This window comes from Lagenorhynchus albirostris, chromosome 13, assembly GCF_949774975.1.
Source record: "Lagenorhynchus albirostris chromosome 13, mLagAlb1.1, whole genome shotgun sequence".
In the NCBI taxonomy this organism is placed as follows: Eukaryota; Metazoa; Chordata; class Mammalia; order Artiodactyla; family Delphinidae; genus Lagenorhynchus; species Lagenorhynchus albirostris.
Window position 1 is genome coordinate 11,146,503 of NC_083107.1, and position 22,476 is coordinate 11,168,978.

The 22,476-nt window shown below is 39.5% G+C and overlaps 1 protein-coding gene and 1 pseudogene across 1 annotated transcript in view; both read right to left on the bottom strand.

Moving 5' to 3' along the window:
* The window catches only part of ANAPC1 (anaphase promoting complex subunit 1), a 101,932-nt gene that overhangs the window by 8,357 nt on the left and 71,099 nt on the right, over positions 1–22,476 (bottom strand). Inside the window, exons 35-46 of the mRNA XM_060169087.1 lie at positions 20,247–20,323; positions 19,610–19,700; positions 19,462–19,515; positions 18,400–18,593; positions 14,248–14,334; positions 10,835–10,952; positions 9,841–9,918; positions 9,411–9,478; positions 8,262–8,400; positions 6,188–6,274; positions 4,851–4,946; positions 3,032–3,230 (exon numbers count right to left, since the gene is read on the bottom strand). Coding sequence (XP_060025070.1) covers positions 3,032–3,230; positions 4,851–4,946; positions 6,188–6,274; positions 8,262–8,400; positions 9,411–9,478; positions 9,841–9,918; positions 10,835–10,952; positions 14,248–14,334; positions 18,400–18,593; positions 19,462–19,515; positions 19,610–19,700; positions 20,247–20,323 — 1,288 coding nt within the window. The remainder of the gene's footprint in view (positions 1–3,031; positions 3,231–4,850; positions 4,947–6,187; positions 6,275–8,261; positions 8,401–9,410; positions 9,479–9,840; positions 9,919–10,834; positions 10,953–14,247; positions 14,335–18,399; positions 18,594–19,461; positions 19,516–19,609; positions 19,701–20,246; positions 20,324–22,476) is intronic.
* Positions 12,080–13,791, bottom strand: LOC132531859 (proline-rich protein 14-like; annotated as a pseudogene).

Genomic DNA, 22,476 nt, shown 5'->3' on the forward strand with positions numbered 1-22,476 from the left:
AGACTTTCCTACTGTAAGCATTTAGCACTATAAATTTCCCACTTTAGCAGGAAGACTTACACTACAAAATTTACTCTAAACCTACAGTAGTTAGGGAAGCGTAGTACTGGCATAAAGACAGACATACAGATCGATCGTACAGAATTGAGTCCAGAAATAGACTCACACTTATACAGTCCACTGATTTTCAACAAAGGCTCCAGAGCAATTCAATGAGAAGGAAAAGTCTTTTGCATAAGTGGTCCTGGAACAACTAGATATCCATATTTAAAGCTGAGAAAAAAGAAAACTCCCAGCTCACACCAGGCATAAAGTAGGAGAACATACCTGCAAAACATATCTGACAGAGCTTGCAGCCAGAATATGTTAAAAACCCCTACAACTCAACACTCAAGACAGCCAATTTTAAAAATGGGTAAAGGTTTGAAAAGACACTTTGCAAAGGGTATATGAATAACTAACACATGCAAAAATAATTACCATGATGAGTCATCACGGAAATGCAAATTAAAACTACAATGAAACACCACTACATATTCAGTAGACTGTCTAAAACTACAGACTAACAATGTCAAAATCTGCACTGCATCCCACTGCTGGCAGGAATGTAAAATGGCACAATTTGGAAAAGAACTGAGCATGTCAATGGGTGAATGTACAGATGATATAAGAATGGCAGAATGTTGATACTGTTGAAGCTGGGTAATGGGATTTATTATACTATTATGTTTACTTTGCATTATGCTTTAAATTTTCCATAATAAAATATAAAAGTAAATAAAACTTTTTAAGTTCTTCAACTTTAAACCCATTTTCTTTGTTCAATTAAAATCCATTTGAGGAGATAAATCACAAAACATGTACACAATATGATCAATCTGCTCCATTTCCAGACTTCATGGCTATAGTTTGGGTTACTAGTGAGCCACCTTTAAAGTCCATATATTCATCTGTGATTTCACTGAGACACAAATATGAATGACAGTTTCCAGTGCTGTCACACGGCCTCTGCATCGGCATTTAATTTATTGTTCTCCGCCCCAAAGCTAATAGTATCTGTGAGGGGAGACCACATACTTAAGAGGCTTTTTTTTTTTTGCGGTGCGCGGGCCTCTCACTGTTGTGGCCTCTCCTGTTGCGGAGCACAGGCTCCGGACGCGCAGGCTCAGTGGCCATGGCTCACGGGTGCAGCCGCTCCGCGGCATGTGGGATCTTCCCGGACCAGGGCACGAACCCGTGTCCCCTGCATCTGCAGGTAGACTCTCAACCACGGCGCCACCAGGGAAGCCCAAGAGATTTTTTAAGTGATAGTTCTTTTTAAATAAAAAAATAAATACACATTTTTGGCAATCAGAGTGGCAAGTCAAAGCTGGTGAAGGTTACTTACAACGCTGTAACCCACCACCACCAAATGCCCTAAACAGCAGTGAGGAGAAAGCAATTCAGGGCACTGTTTTAGAGAACGCTCTAGTCACTGCCAAAGCTTCATCACATTATATGAAACATGCAAATCAGAGAATCTGCAAAGGTTTAAGGACTTATTTCTTATCAACAGCAAGGGTCTGCTATGGGTGATCAAACACTAAATTGAAGTAAAAAAGAACATCAACACCTATAAAATAACATGTATTTTTCTCCCAAACATGAGAACAAAACGATTATCATATTTTTAGAAATTGTGAAACTGCACGAGCTTTCAAATCCCAAGAAGAAATACCAGAGCACATGCAGGTGTTAAACATAAACACTGGGAGTTTGAAATTGCTGTTTTCCATATATATCACTCACAATCTGGTTTACAGTTAAATCTTTTCGGAATTTTTTTTTAAAGAAACAAATAGCGTATTCATATCGGAGGAGAGATGGGTGCAGATGGGAAATAGGGAGGCAAGGGTCCCCCTCATGTTTGCCAAAAACCACTTCCCCACCCGCCTCCACCCTCACCTCCCTCCTCTGGGGAGGGGCCCTGGCAGGCTCCCCGCTTCTAGTGGGTCTCCCTCTTCCTCCTCCCCTGCACCTCCAGTGCCTGGGCAGAGCCCACCCCGGCTCTAAAGCCGGGTGAAGACAGGCTCAAACTAACGTTCTTCCCCCTTCCTCCACCTCCCCCTCACTCCCATCTCTTGTCTAACTAAAATACAGAAAAAGCAAGAGCAGCTGGGACCTGGGAGCATCAGTCACCCGGAGGCTGGGGCAGGGCAGGCAGCGGAGCCTCAGCCAGGTGTAGTGGAACACGCAGATAGCTTTAAACATAATTATATTTGAATTCCTGGGTTCTACCAGTTACTAACAACTTTACAGAATTAGGAACTGTTCCTACTGATACCACTAGAGTTAGTATTTACTCAAAGCAAGTTGCTGTCAGATACATACTGGAAGCATTAGAACTGAAAAGAATAAAAAGATCAAGGGGTTAACTATTAAAAATCAATTTCAGGCATATATTACACATCAAACAGCTTTCCATATATCAAAAGGCCCCATCACTCGCCTCCCACGATTACTTCTACACTGTCAGGAGTAATTTCACAGTCTCCCTGCAATCACAAGGCAGTGCTTCCGCTGACAGAAAGCCAGTTACATATGCCCCAGGTCCTCACTGACTGACTCACAGAACTGGTAAAAGAAGCATTCACTCTAAGTCCACATCAAGTTTTCAGTGTACACAAGGTAAAGGCAGAAAAAAGGGCCTCAGGTAGGTGACAGGCCACACCCCTAAGAAACAGAAGAGAGAGGCACTGGAAAGGAACATGATCTGACGTTAGAAAAGATAAAACAAGTTCCTAAGTGTCAAGTGGTATTTAAAATGCTATATGTATATTCTCCCCGTGGCTTATAAAGCAGAGTTAAATATATTTGTTAAAGAAGTTAAAGTAGATAATCAATGTAATGCATCTAACTGGAAACTACATCTATAGCCATTCGGGATTGTACTCAGACTTATCTTGCTTTCCAATGGAAAAAAAAGGTCAAAACAGAAACACCTGAGTCCCAGTGTAGCTTAAAAACACAAAGGGCGCAATGCTGTTATTACCTTGTAGCCACTGGTCCAGAGTATTATCAATAGTGCATTTGACAACAGGGAGGAATTCCGAGTTCATAAAGAGCCCTCGCTTAGGGTGGTTCTGCAGCCGCTCCTGATGGCTTCTGGAGCTGAAAAACTCTAACACCAACTTTATCTGCCAAAGTTCAGATGTCTCGGACATTTCTCTTCTTCCCAGTCTTCTTACAGCCTTGCAGAGAAAAGAGAAACAGCAATCTACTTAATGAAAGAGTAAAGATGCAACTGTCACTTCCTCAGAGTTGTATACTAGAGTATTTTTTAAATGTGCCTCATAAGATCAATAAAGGGCAGAGGGGAACCCATTCTGGGTTTTGCTGCAGTCTGCCCCACAGAGGAGCCCCCTACTGGGTTTACATACATGGCCCACTCTCTTCAAAATGAACATGAACAGCTTTCAGGTGAAAAAACAGCAAAGGCAAATGAGCTCATTCTTGGCTCAATGGCTCTGAAAAATGAAGACCAATAGGTCTACAGCCAGTCACCTCTGGGAAACCCAGGTTGGGTACAATGACATGGCCAGGATCAGGCCAGGGATTCCGGGGGTCAGAAGGCAAAAGTATTATTGATAGTGCTGTTCTTGGGACCCATCTGCAAAGTCACCAAGGCTGCAACCAGAAGGGATGTTCTTCTCTAGATACACACCCACAACTGCAAGGGGTGAAGAAGGTTCAGAGTGTAAAAAGAGAACACACTCTCAGCCAGCAACTAAAAAATGCAACTCATTACTTGGCTGTTGTATAGAGAGATACTGTGAGAAGCAGTACCAGTGTGGACATCATGTATTCATACTTATCAACCAAAAAGGTGGATACCTGACAATAATGGCATTCTAGGCCTACTCGGTTACACTGGAACTGGCCTTTTAATTAAGATTGTTACTTAACACAGGTTTTGGGGAATTATCTCCTGTGTTTTCCTACTCAGTTTTTCAGTAGAGATTATTTTTCCATTAGAGATTACTTCCTTTGACTTTAGACACTGAGTCCCAAATTCTCATCTGTGAACTCATTATATCACAGTCACTCGAAGGGCTGTTTAAAACTACAGATCCTGGACTTCATCTCAGAAATTCTGATTCAGTAACTATGGAATAGGACTCGAGGATCTGAATTGTTAAGATTTCCCAGATAAATTTTAGCCAAGTTAGAAAACTACTGGCTTAGTTTAACTGCAAATTTGAGTCTGAAAGATATGACAGTATTTAAAAAGCCATATTTATTACTAATAACCTAAAGTGAATAAATTAGTCCGATCCTTTAGCAAAGCTGTTGAGCATTATCTTCTGCATTACCCCTTTTAGGCTCTTTTAAAACAACAATAAGACGAAAGAAATTTAAAAATGAACTCCAGCTCCCTAAATCCCCACATGCTGATGCTGTAACCTCTGCGAGCTTAATTACGCAGGTGTAACTGCACACTACTGCTATCATCAGAGCACCGTTTGTTCACTTACTGCTCACTTGCATAATCTTTTCCACGAAGAGGCTTTATCAGGAGGAAGGCAAGAGACATGAGGATGCTAGGGGAGAAAGGAAGGGAACGTGCTCTTCCTCTACTTGTCAGAGGAAGAGGCCAGAAGAGGCGAACCCCTGGAGTAACCCCACTTGTCATCATAAACTCTAAGCTGTACAGAGCTTTCAACTTTGATAGGGATTCCTTTTTTAAAATTCTAAAAGCAAATGAGAAACTAAAGAGATGGATATAGAGAGAATCTTACCTCACTGTTCGTATGTTATGTGAAGTACAAGATAAATCTCATCAGAATTGGAATAGGTTTTTTGAACCATACCTGATCCATTGCTATGTATGCAGGTAACATCTCCGGGGTCTCCTGGGTCACACATTCATATAGCACTGAAGAAAAGAGATCCAGAATTTCCTGTTTCTGTGGAAAGTCAGAATCTTTTTGTAGCACATCAATGTATATTCCAAAATCAATTCAAAAAACAACTGTAAAGCAATTACTATGGCCCATTCTTAAGTTCTGCAGTGAATGATATAAAAGGGCAAAACAGCTAGGTCTTTATAAAATCAAAGTGCATGCAATATTAAACACCAATGAAATATAACCAAAATTAAGTCCCATGGGACAGTTAAGGCTGTAAGTGCTGTGGATGAGAGGAGTGAACCACGCTGGGTAAAATGAGCAGGCCGGACATCACAGAGCTATGTCTTGGGTTGGGCTGGCAAGAACAGGATCCAGAAAGGGCGCCCAGGATCCACCACACCAAGATGCAGTAGAAACACTGAGCAGAACAGGTTAGGGGGCGCCTGCACAGCAAGTCCAGTTGGGGTTAGGGGCAGGCGTGGGCTTTCACCAGAGACCTGTGGTCTTGAGTGCAGGTCCCAGCCCTCACTGGCTGTGTGATCTTGGGCATGTGACATCTCTCAGTGGCAGTATCCCCATCTGTAAACCCACAACAATAAAGTACCTACCCTCTGGGTCAGAATTAAAGGAAAAACTTACAAAGAGTACTGAGCAGAGTGCCCAATATACAGTGAAAATTCAGTAAGTAAGTGGCAGGAAGGTTATATCACTTAACTTTCAAAGCAACAAGGTAAGGTAGGTTCTATTATAACCCCACTTTTAGAAATAAGGAAACTACATCTCAAAGAGGTTGAAAAATTTTCCCAAGGCTATATACACTTGCAGGCAATAGGCCATCAATCCTGGATCATCTAATTCCTACATCCAGTCCTTGCCACCTGAAATGATGGATTAAATCAAAGATCTACCAGCAAGTACCCTTTGAATCCTTAAGAGAATGGTTTTATGACCAACAAAAAGAAGGGTTACAAAACAAATAGAAAACAAAATTAATAAAATTATGTAAAAACAAGAGAAGGGTAGTAAACATTGAAAACATGAATTAGTACAAGAATGGACATAAAGTATCACCTATCAAAACTAATGTCTTAGGAATTTTAAGTTGTTTTCTTCTATCAAGGTAGGAAGTTACTGAATTTAAAAGGTTTAGACTATGAAAAATCTATACTTGCCAAACAAAAATCATCCAATGTGCCTGAGGCATGTTATCAATATCAAAGCTACATACGGATATTTTAGGTTTTTTTGGTGGTCCACAGATAGAAACAACAAAGTCTAGCAAACCACATAATATATACCTGACCCATGTTCACAGTTGGTTTGCAGAAATATTCGGCAAATGACAGAAGTGCTGGATCAGAAGTGAATGCTGAAATCGTTTCAGGCTAAAAAATAAACAAACAAGCATAAGTGAGATAATAAAGATTTTTTTCATTACTACTCAAACTGTAATGCATGCACCTATAACCTACCTTATTTTTTTCACACAGTGTTCCCAAAAAACCCAAGGTAAAACTTGCTAGAGCTTCGTCAACCTGTTCTGCTGAGACGTTTTAAGAAACTTCTTTTTTTTTTTTTTTTTTTTTTGCGGTACGCGGGCCTTTCACTGTTGTGGCCTCTCCTGTTGTGGAGCACAGGCTCCAGACGTGCAGGCTCAGCGGCCATGGCTCACGGGCCCAGCCACTCTGCAGCATGTGGGATCTTCCTGGACCGGGGCACGAACCCGCGTCCCCTGCATCGGCAGGCGGACTCTCAACCACGGCGCCACCAGGGAAGCCCTTAAGAAACTTTTTGCACAAGCTACCGTGAGCTACTGATTTATCAAAACAGGTGCTTCTTACACAACTCACCCAAAAAAGGCTTTCCCTCTCCTTCCTTAACGAACTGAAAGGCAAACTAGAAACTAGAATTGTTAATGAAAAGGTAAGGAAAAAAGATTATCCCTCTAATAAGCCACTCAAAAAAAGACAAATGCTGTCATAAGGTCATTAGAGTCATCAAAGTCAGAGACAGAGAAAGCAGAATGGTGGTTGCCAGGGGCTGGGCAGAGGGCGAACGGGGAGTTAGTGTTAACGGGGACAGACCTGCAGTTTTGCAAAATGAAAAGAGTCATGGAGATGGATGGTGTGAGTGGCAGCACAACATTATGAATGTACTTAGTACCAATGAACTATACACTTAAAAGGTTTAAGCCACTATATTTTTTTATGTTATGTGTGCTTTACCACAATAAAAAAACTGGAAGGAAGGGTGAGGAGGACTGTCACTCAAGTTTCAAGACTGAAAATGGAATATGAAGGTATTACCACTTTCCACTGAGAGTCAGTTTACTTCTGAACTCCCAGCAGGCAGGAAATGGAGGTGTCTTTTAAATTTTATAAATTTGCCCCATTCAAACTCAAGTCTAAACTTATCTGTTTTCTTTATAAATTGGATTAGGATCTTTGAGATGGGCCCTAGTTTATAAATCAAAGCAACAGTGCTAATTCAAGTTAAACTTTGCCCAAAAATCCTTCAAAAGTATTTCATAGGGACTTCCCTGGCAGTCCAGTGGCTAAGACTTCGCCTTCCAATGCAGGGGGTGTGGGTTCAATCCCTGGTCAGGGAGCTAAGATCCCACACGCCTCCTGGCCAAGAAACCAAAACATAAAACAGAAGCAATATTGTAACAAATTCAATAAAGACTTAAAAAAATGGTCCACACCAAAATAATCTTTAAAAAAAAAGTATTTCATAGAGAACGTATTGAATACTGACAAACAAAATTCACTGATGTCAACTATATCTATTTATTCCCTGGAAACTATTATAAAGGCTCAGTCATAAGAACTAATAAGTGCTACCTTGCAAAAATCTTTTATTTGGGCCATGTCTTAAGTAAATCTTAATGGACTTGAGGATTAATTATTAAGCTAAATTTTTTTTAGTGTTAAGATATATTGTGACTGTCCCTAACACTAAATGTAAATCATCCTTAGAGTCCTGGCAGATGGCCCATATTTTATAATGGTTGTCACAGAAAACAGCCAACAGGCCCAAGGTCATTCATCCTTTATAATATGCAATGATTAGAGAGAGCAGATCTACCTAAACGGTACCATAAATGTTATCATAGAAGTACATGCTTTGGGTGGACTAGCGGGATTTGAACCTATTCCCTTTCATCATTCAATTTTGGGGGGGGGGTTTAAATTGAGATATAATTGACATATAACAGTTTATTAGTTTCAGGTGTGCAACATAATGATTCCATATATGTATATATTGAGAAATGATCACCACAATAAATCTAGGTAACATCCATCATCACACAAAGTTATAAATATTTTTTTCTTGAGATGAGAATATCCTTCAGTTTTTACCAATTACTACCTTGAAAGCCCGAGCTTCAGAGTTCCTGTTAGCAACAGTCTGGGCCAACAGACTTTGCCACCCCATTGGATCTTCCTTGTACGAGAGCTGACCCGCTCTGAGCTTAACATATAAAACCCCGTCCTTGGAAAGAATTGACCTGAGAGAAAACAAGAATGAATTTAATATGAGGTATTACTGGCAGTTGTTGGCTGGGAATGCAGTGTTTCCCAACAATAGTATTGGGAAATAAGTGAAGTCTTAAACAAGACTTCGCATGAGGTGAAGTCTTCACACTTTCCACTAAGATATATGATTATTTACTGTGTCTAAAGTCAATCAGTCCCTACAACAAAGTCATAATCAGGTTCTGCTTTTCTCTGCCATCTAGATTCATGGGACCTGGTAAATAAGTCATTCTGACTATTGGCTCAAGTGTGGACTTCAAAGGAGGTATTTTATCTAACATGTCTTCATACTCCCTTAAATATCTACTGATTGGTTTATAGCAAAAAGAAAAGGATGCTGCAAATCTCAGACAGAACAATACAGAAAACAGCTACTATATAGATAGTCTGGGAGAAACAGAAATGAGGACTGTACTTTAAAAATTGTTACAAGCTTGTTAAACTTTCTGGGAATTTAAAGACTTAATTTACACACTAACTGAAGTGTAAAATTATTAACACTCTCTGTTCTTCAAAGTAATTACTTGCATATGACTATTTCCACCCAAAAGTAATCTACCATAACCTCAATTTTATGAGAGCAATAAAACAAGAGAATGGTAAAGAGATGCAACAGAAGATGTGGTCTGACAAACACCAACTGTTACAAAGTTCCCTTTGTAGACATATGTAAATCAGCCTCATTTTCTTAAACTAAATCTTTCATTATTGCTCCAAAAGACAATTCCACTACTGTCCCAATTTAAGTCACTTCAAGTTTCTCAATGAATTAATATAAATAGGATTTGACTTCTAAATTAAAAATTTTACTTTCTAATACAAACTGTTTCAAAGATACAGACCACTTTATTCAACACTACATATTGTCCTGGGTGATATTAAAGGGTGACAAGGAGCATTCTACATAATAATCTATAATTTATATCTTCCCATATATTTCTATTCCCTTCACAGACACATCTGAGAAATTCTATATACTTACTTCAAGTGTTGGGTTCCCTTGCTTAAATCTATGAGCAGTTCCCAGTATCGTGGGCCTTTAACTTTAATCTGCCAAGATAAATGTAAGCAGTCAATCCAATGCTGGGAAAGTGCTAGTTTGATAAAATGAAACCCATGCTTCTCAGAGGAAATAAAAATAAAATGGGCTAGAAAGAGATACTGAGAGGTTAACAAGCCCCATTTCCAGACGGACATGTAAGTGAATCATGTTCTCAGGCCATCTCGGCCATCAGTAAAGAGCCCCCAGTAAAGACCTTCTCTATTCCTCAGGACTATTCCTCCTGCGCTGCTTTCCCATTTCTTATAAAACACTGAGAAAGCACAGGCTTTTATTTATTTATCTTTAAATGCTATGCTGTTCCGGCTGAATTCACCCCTTGGATAAATCTCCCTATTCACATACTGCTTACCTGCTTTAAAAGGTGGAGTTCTGGAAGAAGGGTAGGAGCCATCAGTTCTTCTTTGGTTTGTTCATACCACTGAGTGCCCTTTACAAATGTAAAGGAAGAGTCACAGCTCACCATACAGTCAGGGAGAAGTACAAAAAGAACATCACTCTACACTTCCCCTTCCCTGCAGTTTGTAGGCAGACTGTCAAACGGCACAAAATCCTGATACCCAAGTCTGGAAGGGCTACTGTCTACAATCCTTTGCAGAGCCAGCACCACTTTCCAGCCCTCCGAGCCCCGCACTTCACCTGCCAGCAGTACTGAAGCTCTGCACTTGCGAGGCCTCTGGGTTTCTGCATGTTGTCTCCTCTGCTGGGAACGTGCCCAGTTTAGCTGGCAAATCTCAGCCCAGACACCGTGTCTACTATGACGGCCTTCCAACCCCCAGAGATGCTGGATGGGAGCATGTCTCCGGTCCCCCTGCATCCCACACAAACCTCCAATTATCACAATTTCCTTAAGGAGAATGACTATGTCATTTCAACTTTGTACCCCAGAGCCTAGCACAGTTTTGATATTCGGAAGGTACCTAACAATTTTCTGAAGGAAGGATATGTGACTTGTAATCTGTCTGTACATCTAAATCAAAGATCTCTCATCACATACACAACCTTGGGCTTTAAAGCACTCTGCTAACAAATCTAAGAATCATTCTAATAGAATCCGTTTTTTAGAACACCGCTATCAGCTGCGTAAAGTTAACAAGGATATTTTCAAACTACAAGCTCTAAAGATAAAAGAGCAGTTGATGGTCTCTAAAATATTACACCCATAGACTGCAAATGAGCCTGAATGGACTTGCAGAATGTACAAGAACTTTGGAAGCTTCAATTTTTACATGAGTTCAACTCACTATTGTCATCTTTTAAAGGACACCACTTTCAAAATATTTTGATTTGCAAAGATGGATGAGTGGCAATAAAATTACAAATCAACAACAGGGGGAGAGAGTTACCTTATAGGTCACTTCTAAGAGGGCATAGCAGGGCGTGTTTGTGTCCACATCCACGGGCACGAGAAGTCTCGGTTCTGCAGCCAGCACATACAGGTGCCGGAGAGCCTGGAGGTGATACCTGCTCAGTGAAAACACAGAAAGGTGGTAAAAAAAAACAGGTGACGGCACATGAGCTCTACAATCTGCTGTGGTCTACGGGTTAAACCAAGTCAGAGCCAAGTGATACCTTCTCAGGACAGCAATCCTAAAGGAAGATGATGAGGTTCAATTAAAAAGTAATGGAGAAAAGATGTTAAAAAAAAAATGGAGAAATTCTCTTTAAAAAATTAGACACGTAACTCTTGACCCAAGAATTTTTTGAGTCTTCACAGTTAAGAGGTTTTATAGGGAAGTAAAAATTATCTAGACATGAAAATATTTAGTAATTAATTGATCACTTATAATGTTAGTTTTCAAATCCTTTTCTGCTCAACACAGGCATCTCCTTTTACCTTCTATGGGATCTACTTCTTTCTTGCTTTTTTTTTCTTAAGGTTTGGTAGGGAAAAGGGGGAAAGAAAGGATGACAGTTTTCCTCAGACAGCAAAGCTCTTCTACATATACATCCCTATACACAAATACATACACACACACCCAAAACACAGTACACCAAAAATTAATGGGTGACATTAATGGGTAACATTTTTCTTGCTGTGTGTGTGCTTTTCTGAGTTTTCAAAAAAAGTTTTTTTTAACTTTAAAATTTATATTTTAGAATTTAAACACATACAAAGCTATTACTACATTTTAAGATCCCATAAAAGGATAAAACAAGCCTTCAAATTTACTTTTCTTTTAGTTGTATCAATTCCCTCCCTCTTCCCATGCAAATCTACCCACTCCTATAAATCTACCAGAAACAAAATCAATCAAGGCCAGAAAAAATCGATACATATCAGTTACATAAAGGTTCCTGTGCTTATCACCAAATTGCTTTGTTTAAAATAGCTGATACTCTGACCAGCAACATGTGAGGGCAGCTCTCCCTTGTACCCTAACCAATAGCTGACTTCAACAACTCAAAAAACCCTTCCCTGAACTGACAAATGATAGACCACCTGTCCGAGTTTTATTAACTTAACAACAATATTCTCATGCACCACCTATCACTAAATTATGGACTTCAGATGAGGCTACTTTTATAAACAGCTACCTTTCTGTCATTACTGCCTCTGCCTTACGCTGTAGTTTTACACAATGGCTCACTGCTACAAGGAGTGCTCCCCCTCTTGAACCTTCTCTGGGCAGATCACTGGGGGTGCCTTCAGTTGAGCTCGTGGAGCACCTTGGATGTCACTGGGATATAAGGAGCTACTTTCTTCCCTTCCTCCACAGAGATTGGCTAGGCCTGAAACTCATAGGGAAACGGAAGTGTTGGTGGTTCTTTCTGCAAGCCTTTCCCAAGGTCCTGGTCTTGGGGTCTGAAAGCACCTGGTCTTCTGAGGCCCTTGGCTCCTTCCTCTTGAGCTCAACTTGGGTTGTGCAGGTTCAAAGAAGGAAAAAGTGGACGCAGTAGACAAGCAAGATGTCATGAGGGAAGGAGACCTCCACCCACTCCAAGAGGGAAGACCACTTTCCAGAGTCAGGGCCAAGGGGCTGGTGGGGCTCAGGCCATCTCTCCACCACCCACAGTGCGCCGCCGAGGCCGTGGCCGGCTTAGGTGGGGTGGGCCAGGGGGTCCCGACCAGGGCAGGAGTGGCACCGGCCCAGAGAGGGCTTAGGGAGAGGTGCTGGGGGATTCTGGTCTTGAGCCCGCCACTGGCAGATAGGGGGCCGGGGACCGATAGATGCAGTGCCCTCAGCAGCCCCGGACTGCTCAGCCTCTGACATGACAATCTTCAACTACAACTTCATGGCGGGTGATGAGGGCGGGGGGCTTTGCTGGGCGTGAGGAAGATGTCAGCAAAGCCCTCCTGCTTGGAATGAACGGAATCGAAGGCGGGGCCAAGCCCCAGGGACTGAGGATACCGGATGGCGGCGGGGTCGATGAGGGCTCCAGAAGAGGATCTGGGGCTGGTGGTGGGCTCTCCGGAGGGTTTGCAGACAGGGCAGATGGCTGGAATGAGGGTTCCAGGTCCCTTTGGCTTTGGCTGGTGGACCCAGCTCTTCTTGCTGGGACGATGAAGCAGGGAGTCTCACTGGCAAAGCCCTCCGCTGGGGGTCTGGAGCTGGCAATGTCCTCTAGCATCACCACCCACGTGGGCTGGGGGGCCTGGTCCACCTTTTGTGAAGGGCCCTCCTCTGGGCCAGGCGTTGTCCTTGATCACCGCCTCAGGGTGGAAGAGGGCCGACGGACACGGCTCAAGGGCTCTCGGCATAAGTGCAGTGGGTCGGGAGGCCTGGCCTGTGGGGAGCACGTGGCCTGCCTGCGTGGTGAGGCAGGTGGTTGGCTGCGGACAGAATCCTGACGTCTGCTGCGGTGCCGTGGGCTTGAGATCTCCTCTTGGGGCACCAGGGGCACCCTGTGGGCTGCCACGACATCTTCCAGGACCATGGCCAGGACCTGCCGAGAGGGTTTTTCCAAGGGCAAAGGGGCCCCAAGGGGCTGCAGATTCGGCTGTTTTGGGCTCCTGGCTTCCCATAATGCTCGAGCCAGGGGTTGGCGGATAGACAAAATGGGGTCTATCCATATAATGGGATATTATTTGGCCATAAAGGAAAGAATTATTTTTTCTTTTCTTTTTTTTTGCCATGCTGCGCAGCTTGCAGGATCTTAGTTCCTCAACCAGGGACTGAACCCGAGCCCCAGCAGTGAAAGCACTAAGTCCTAACCACTAGACTGCCAAGGAATCCCCCCTTTTTTTAAACATATCGAAAACTTTAACATATGCAGAGCTTTTGTATTATCAGACTGCTTCTACATGTTTGAGGTTCTACTGCTTACTTCCACTTCTAAATTGTCTAATTCTTTGCTGCATTTTGCTTGTCTGTCCCTTCTTTGTCAATTATATAAAACTTCTCAGCATTCATGTAAAAGAGAGAAAAAACAGAATTCATATAGACATTGCCGCTAAATCAGACAAATTCCTCTCTTGGAACTAAACAATTTTGCCAAAACATATTCATCTTCTCTTAGCTGCTCTCTTTTGCATGATGAGTTTTTCCCTAAAGATAACCCTGGCCTACTTCTGGGTTTAGAGCAGTCCTGTTGCCTGGAGAATGGGAGAAGACTGATCAGTCATCAGATGCCCAAAGTTCTCTTCTGGTTTAATATTTTGTGAGAGAAACTTTTTAAAAGATTTACCCAGGGAGATAACTAAGTTGAAGAACAGAATAAAGCTAATTTGGAAACAAATCCATGGAGCCAAAACACAATCAATTTACTCCCTTAGAGAACTTAAGGAAGATCACGTGAGGAAAATCACTAGACTCACCGGTTGTCAGTGCTGTGAGCTGGGAAGTGCGGGTAAAGGGCACAGAGGAGAGCGGCAATGGAAGAGTTCGATGTGCTCAAAGAGTACCTGCAAAACAAATTCGGGAGGGACAGACGCTGTTAATCATACTGTGCAAACTTTCATGGCATTCTCGAGAATCAGGAAATTCAGGTAGTGTGGCAATGCACGCTGATAAAGCTAACCCTTGATCAATACAAATGCGTCAACGCTGTGAACACCTGACTTTACAGTCAGTCCTTGAGGCACTCCAACACCATCTACTATTTAAAGCAGGAGTGACTATTCACAAATATTAAATTGTAAAACGTGAATTAGTGAGCAAAGTTTTAACCTAAAAGAGAACAGTAGTGAGGACCATGAGTGCAATTCTAGAGATTACAGATATTGAAAAAGTCAAGTGTAAAGTATGCTACCTTCTCCAGTTTTATATATACCTATTTATAGAAATATGCACCTTACTTCTAAACATACAAGGTTTCTTTACTGGGTATCTCAAACATTTTTTTCCTTTCTGTAAAGCATAAGCATTTCCTTAGAATGCTAGACTAAATAAAACAGGCAAAAGCTACCACTAAAAATTTACAGTGAATGGATAAACAACTATTCCTTGAAAAACAGTTTTTTTTCTTATCGATATGACAAACTTATTTTACAAAGGCCACATACTCTTAGTAAAGTAAAATCTTTTGAAATTTTCGTCCAATTATTTTACTGTTGCTCGAATTCAGCATGGCCAATGGGCAGATTTGTCTAAAGTTTTAGCTTTTCTTACAAATATTTTGAAATAAATATGGTTCAGAACATCATATAAAACCACTGTTGTCACTATTCTATATACATATATCTTTTATTATACATATACACATACACACATCCCCAAATCTCTTTCCTTATCTTTTTTAATAATTAGGGTATCAAGTAAGAATTTAGCATTTATCATACACACATATATTTAATGAAGAAGAGATTTCAAAATTTAAATATGGAAATATATCTATGTTGACATGTGCATTTCCACTTTACCATTCTGATAAAACCAAAATCCAAAGATAAACATTAGATATTAATGTTAGAAATGTTGAGATTAAGCATAAGGGTGTAACTATGCTACGAGAAATGTAAATGTTGTTACAGAGTACACATAAGCATTCAAAGATTAAAAAAGTCACTAGAAAAGCAGCAACAGAATGGGAGAAAATCTACTCAGTATGAAAGAAGAACAAGTAGGGTCATGCAATGTGTGATGACAAAAGATGAGATTGAATAAAGATAAAATAAATGCAGGGGCTTACTTTGAAAGGAGATAAATTTTCAAATATCATAAAATAAGAATTTTCATAATATTTTCTTAACCACTCTTAATTTTAAACAATTGAAGAAACTTCTACAAAACCTGTCAAAAGGGAATGAATGCACACCTTTCTAATAATCTTTACTTTCTGTACTTCTGAAAAGGTGAGTTCCAATGTTTTAACTCAGTCTTAAGAGTGTAAAATAAACCTACTGACTTATAGGAAGTATGTCAGTTGTCCAAGGTCACATACTAAATAAATGAAAGGATACACCATACCCACAGATTGAGAGACTCAATGTTATAACAGATTTCAATTCCTCCAAACCAGTGGATAGACTCAATGCAACTCCGATCAATATTCTATCATGTTATTTAGTGTGGAAAAATCAAAAACAAATTCCATTATTTATATAAAATGCAAAGAGCCAAGAACAGAAAAACACATTTTTGAAGAAGAAAGCTCAGTTTGGAGGATTTACTCTAACTGGATATCAAAACTTATTACAAAACTACAATACTTAAGACAAGTGTGGTACTGTGCAAGTACAGAAAAACAGACAATTGAACATAACAGCCCAGAAATAAACATATGTATATGGACAAAATTAATTTATAACAAAAGTGGTACTACAGAATAGTACAGAAAGGATAAACTTTTTGATACCTGTAAGGTGTCAACTGGGGAAAAAAACACAGAAAAATCAGTTCCAGGTCAACTTTAAATCCAAATGTGAATGGAAAAGCTAAAAAACTACTAGAAGATAAATAAGCAAATATCTTCATTTCTGGTGGATAAGAATATATTTCATCAGAAGGACAAAGAAGTACAAACCATAAAAGAAAAATATTAATAATTCTGTTCGTCAAAAGACAACATTAAGAGAGTTAAAAGGCAAGCCACAGAGTAGAAGATAACTACAACATACAAAACTGACAAAGGTCTTGGGATCATAATGATAAGCTAATATGGAATAGTCATATCAAAAGAAACAGAAAGTAGGGACTTCCCTAGTGGCACAGTGGTTAAGAATCCGCCTGCCAATATAGGGGACACGGGTTCGAGCCCTGGTCTGGGGAGATCCCACATGCCGCGGAGCAACTAAGCTCATGTGCCACAACTACTAAGCCTGCGCTCTAGAGTCCGTGAGCCACAACTAGTGAGCCCACATGCCGCAGCTACTGAAGCCTGTGTGCCTAGAGCCCGTGCTCCACAGCAAGAGAAGCCACCTCAGCGAGAAGCCCGCGCACCGCAACTGAAGAGTAGCCCCCGCTCGCCACAACTAGAGAAAGCCCGTGTGCGCAGCAACGAAAACCCAACACAGCCAAAATTGAATGAATGAATTAATTAATTTTTTAAAAAAGAAACAGAAAGTAGAACAGTGGTTGCCAGGGGGTGGGGGAAGGGGAAATGAAGTGTAGCTGTTTAAAGGGTATAGAGTTTCAGTTTTGAAAAATGAAAAAGTTTTGGAGATTGGTTGCACAACAATGTGAATATATCTAATACTACTGAACTGTACATTTAAAAATGGTTAAGATGGGAAATTTTATGTTATGTATATTATACCACAAATAAAAATTTTTAAATGAATAAACCAATATGAAAATGGGTAGCAAGAGATTTGGACATCACAAGAGGAGACTTTTCAGTTGGCCATTAAAGATATAAAAAGGTGCCAAATACCATTATTCAGGAAAATGGAAATTAAAACCTCAATGAGATACTACTACGTGCCGGCTAAAATTAGGAAGGCTAACAATAACAAGTGTTGACAGGATGGGGAGCAACTGGAACTTCATATGATGCTGATGAGTATATAAAATGGTAAAACCACTCTGGCATACTGATGGCATTATTTACTGAAATAGAACATACATATATACCCTATGACCCAGTTCTACTCATAGATCTATACATAACAAAATCAAAAACATGTACAAGAACATTCATAACAGTCCCAAACTAGAAAACAAACATATCCATCACTAACAGAATAAATTAATAACTGTGGTATAACCATACAGTTCAATTCAACAGCACTGAAACATGAATAAACCAATGCTACACGCAACATGGATGAATCTCAAACATAATGTTGAGCAAAAGAAATAAAGCACAAAAGGATACATAGTATATGATTTCATCTGAATTTCAAAAACAGGCAAAACCAGTCAAAGGTGTTAGAAAGCTACGTAGCGGTTATCTTTGGGCAGAAGTAAAGTAACAGTGAATTGGGAGGGACAGAGCAGGGTTGGAGATGGGTTGTCTCGGTTACATCTTGATCTACATAATATCAAACAGATTTTCATACTGTAGGTAGTTCATTGAGTCATGCTCCTATGATTTGCACACTTTTCTGTGTATGGATTTTTATTCAAAACAGATCATTAAAAGCCAAAGAAGTCTTATAAAGGGATGAGGTGGTCAGGAATGATAGATGCTGGAAAGAGAGCAAGAAAGTTGAAAACTAAGGCAATCTCATAGGATTTGGTGACTGAAAGTGTTCATGACCATTATGAGAAAGCAATTTAGTAGAAGAGTAAAGTCATTAATGAGTGGGAACAAGAGGTGATGCAATGAAGTACTGAGTACAGACTCTTCTGAGAAATGCAATGATGCCAAGTGTGTTAGAGAGAGGATGGTAACTCTACTAAGTGGGGCATAAATTGGTGGTTAAACTATGAAAAAGCCCTTTTTAAGTGTAATAATGCCCTGAGATACGCTAATAGCTAGTCAGAATTGAAAATTTTCATGCATCTTCAAAATCAAAATAAGTCACTCTTTGAGATCTTGCTCATGAGATCTTTTCACTGAGGAAAAAATATATATATTCATTTACCTTCCTCCTCCCAAAAACAGAAGTCCAAGGGCCATGTGATGGGCTAAGTGGAAACCATAGTTCATTTCACCACCTGTTTTCATGTGCAAGAAGCGACAAAGCTGCAAAACCTTCAGGTTCCCCGAGCCAGCCATCACCATGGCGAGAGACAGCAGCACCACACTCAGGCAAGTCTCCAGGTTGTAAGGACCTGTCTGGAGACGCAGAAGATGACATACTATAACCGCTGTGCTACCTTTTCTTTATTATCAAAACTAAAGCAGCCAGCATTAGACTACAAATGTTCACAACTTTAAAAAATCTGAAAAAACAAATATTTTCCCTGATTATGAAATTTAAGTTCCATGTTGAAAATTCAGAAAATAAAGTATCAAAAGGAAATAACAATCACTTGGAATACTAACAGCTGTAAACATTTTGGCTTTCTTTTTCTCCAACTCTTTCCCTGTATCTATTTTGCTTTTAATGAAACTGAGATATTACTATACACAGTATTTTTAAGCTTTTTAATCTATTTTATTATGAGCAATCTTCACTCATAAAAAATTCTTACAGAACATGATTTTGATGGCTCCTCTATATAACAGTGTAGATACACCATTTTTTGACTGGTTTTAGATATTTTGATGTTTCCAATTTTCTAATATAAATAATGTTGATTAAATGTGTTGCTGCTTTTTTAACCAAGAAATAAAATCTTGCAGTCTTACTATCATCAGAGCAGCAATCCTCAAAACAACTGCATTTTTACTAAGTACTAATTTTTTCAAAAAGCAGTTACCATGATTCAGTACTGAGCATGGCACAAGGTATGACAATCCATGAAGGTTATGGCTTTTCTTATTTATTTTCTTGTCACAAGAATTAGATACCTTCAAGCATAGTCACATTCTCACCTAATATCCCAGAACTAAAATACAAAGATAAGCCAAAGCTTCAAATCTCCCATTCTAAATTCAAAAACTGTGCATATATTTGGCAACACATAAGTAATCGAATTATCAGTGAATTTTCTTCAAGTTTAATTTTATTCCCAAGGAAAATCATCATAAAAAGACTTACTACAGAAGCATTAGGTGCGGACAAATAAGTCATAAAATCTTTTGCAAATTTATGCTGGAAAAACAAAAGAAAAAAATTAAGGTTAAAAGAAGCATACTAAGACTCTGTAAAAAAGAAAACAGAACAAGTAAACGAAGATACTTCTTACCAAACAGTTAAATGCTGATAAGTTTTCTGAGCCAGCAAATCGAAAACCCAGAGACAAACAAGCTCCTGCAATTATGTAGACATGTGCCTGCCTGAAAACAGATCACAAGAAATTTAAATACTGTCCTTGTCTTGCTTTAAAATTCATTATTACTATTATTTGGGGATACAAATAATAAATATTCCTGTTCTCTAAATTATCAATAGTTTATATTCTTCTGGGAATGCTCAACTGTGCCTCTACTCAATCAACTGGACAGATTTCCGTCCGGTTTTCTTCAGTGGAAGCACCATGCGGCTCTTGCTGATAAAGTCGGCCTCTTGCCTGCACTGTTTCATATGCAGCAAAAGAAGATAATTTTTAACATCACTGCCAATTTTTTTTAATGGAAAGGATAAAAGAGGAATATGTACAAGTTAAAACTCAGACACCGTTTTTTGAGGGTAAGAACTCTATACTGCAGAGAGCCAAACGAAAAACAAACTTGTGAACATCTGGTAAATAATGGTTAGAAACATGGGGGATTCAGAATAATTACTCAAATCAAGGACAGTATTACTCCTACACAGTATATTCCAATTCATTTATCTGACAGATGCTAGAGTAGCTGATTTGTACTACATGTTTTAGGACTTACGACAAAGTTTCCAAATTCAAATCCTCTGAACACGGCAATTCGATTTCACTGAGAGAGATACTATTTTCTCTTATAATCTGTCAAGACAGAAGGCAAGAATACTTGGACATTAACATTCAAGTTACAAGTATTTAATAATTTGAAGAGTAACATATTGCTTATGGCTATATTTATATAAAATAAGCTTTACCAAACCATCTCATTCAAAGGCATATATTTTAATCACATTGAATGCAATCCAATTTCAAATCTAAGATGGGCCAAATAACTGAATAGGACTGAACGAATATAAACTGGAGGACTTAAGTATATTCTGAATCAATAACAGAGTAATAATGTTTCGTGCAAGTGAACTGAAATGCAAAGATGATGGCCACAGAGCAGAGCTGGGGCAGGAGTGAGGGGAAGCAGCAAGGAAAGTGGAAAAAAGCAGTTGCAGAGAACTCTAACCAGAGACATATATTTCTTACTCATGAACATTTCTAGTATTAAGCCTACCTACCTACCAAAGGTGAGGTTAGTCACCAGATTAATTACCCAAGCTAAACTAAACTGTCAATATGTGAATCTGTAACTATTGTTTAGAAACACATCCCTTTCCTTTTAGTATAAGTGTGAACAAGAATTTATTTTTTAAAAAATATAGACAATATCTAACTTTAACAACCAAGAACTGATTTGATTCTCTTCACTTAAATACAAATAAAAAAGATAAAGCTATATATTCTCTAAACTTATGAATGCAAGTACATAGATGTAAAACTCTGAAGATTTATTCCTATAATTCTTCTTAGAAGACTGTTCAGGGGAGTAATATTTCAGGATGCTTTCCATAATAAATCAATAAGTATTCAGAAGTCGCTTATGATACAATCTTCCTATATACTGAATATCACCAGATCAAAAAACTTGAAATACCTTGTCTCTTTGATAATCTCAGTGAGGTAAGCAACTATGTTGGCTGTGTAATATAGGCTGATAACTACTTCCATTTTTCTTCCTTCCTCTTGTCTTTATTTTCAATTTTGGATGTATTTACTCAGAAATTGAGCGACATTCTGAAAAACTGATATAACTCCAAAGTGAGTAATTAATATATTCATGGATAACCTGATTATAACATTCATATAAATTAGCAATATCATACAGGAATGGAATATTTCTATTTTGACAGCAGACATTTACAAGCTCCTTTTTGTCTTCAGAAGAGCATATAGCCTGGAGCTTGAAGGCCTAAGTTCTAATCCCAGCAGGGCCACACACTAGCCCTAGGACCACATCCGTAAAAATGAGCAAAAATAGACTTCCTACCTTCTAGGTGTCTCTGAGAATTAGAGGACTTAACCGACTCAAAGCTCTTAAAATTAATGCTTGGCACATATGCTTTGCAAGTGTTAGCTCCATTATTATCACTATTATAGATCTGCACCATTGCTATCACAAGACCACACTTGATCATAACCACTTTAAAACATCACTAAAAACTTGGGTTATAAATAACTGTGGGGGGACTTCCCTGGTGGCAGAGTGGTTAAGAATCTGCCTGCCAATGCAGGGGACACGGGTTCGAGCCCTGGTCCGGGAAGATCCCACATGCCGCGGAGCAACTAAGCCCATGTGCCACAACTACTGAGCCTGCGTGCCACAACTACTGAAGCCTGTGAGCCTAGACCCGTGCTCCACCACAAGAGAAGCCACAGCAATGAGAAGCCTGCGCGTAGGGAGGGTGGGAGGGAGACACAAGAGGGAGGAGATATGGGGATGTATGTATATGTATAGCTGATTCACTTTGTTACACGGCAGAAACTAACACACCATTGCAAAGCAATTCTACTCCAATAAAGATGTTAAAAAAAAAAAAATGAGCCCCCCACTCGCTGCAACTAGAGAAAGCCCATGCGCAGCAATGAAGACCCAATGCAGCCAAAAAACTTTTTTTAATAAATAAATTTATATATAAAAGAAGAAAGCATGCAGTCCAATTATGTCATAAAATAGTCCTGTTTTAAATAAATACACAGCTGTGGGGGTGGGGAGCACACGTCAACCCAGTCCCTGTAACCTTTTCCATGGTCTCCTAAAGTTTAAAAAATAGCAAGAAATATAAGGAGTAATCAAAGGGAAACATGTAATCACTTAAAGGCAGGTTGAGGCACACAGGAAACGAACAAGAAAAGACCACCAAACTGCCCTGTCTTGTACAGAGTCTTATACAGAAACCTCAAGTTCT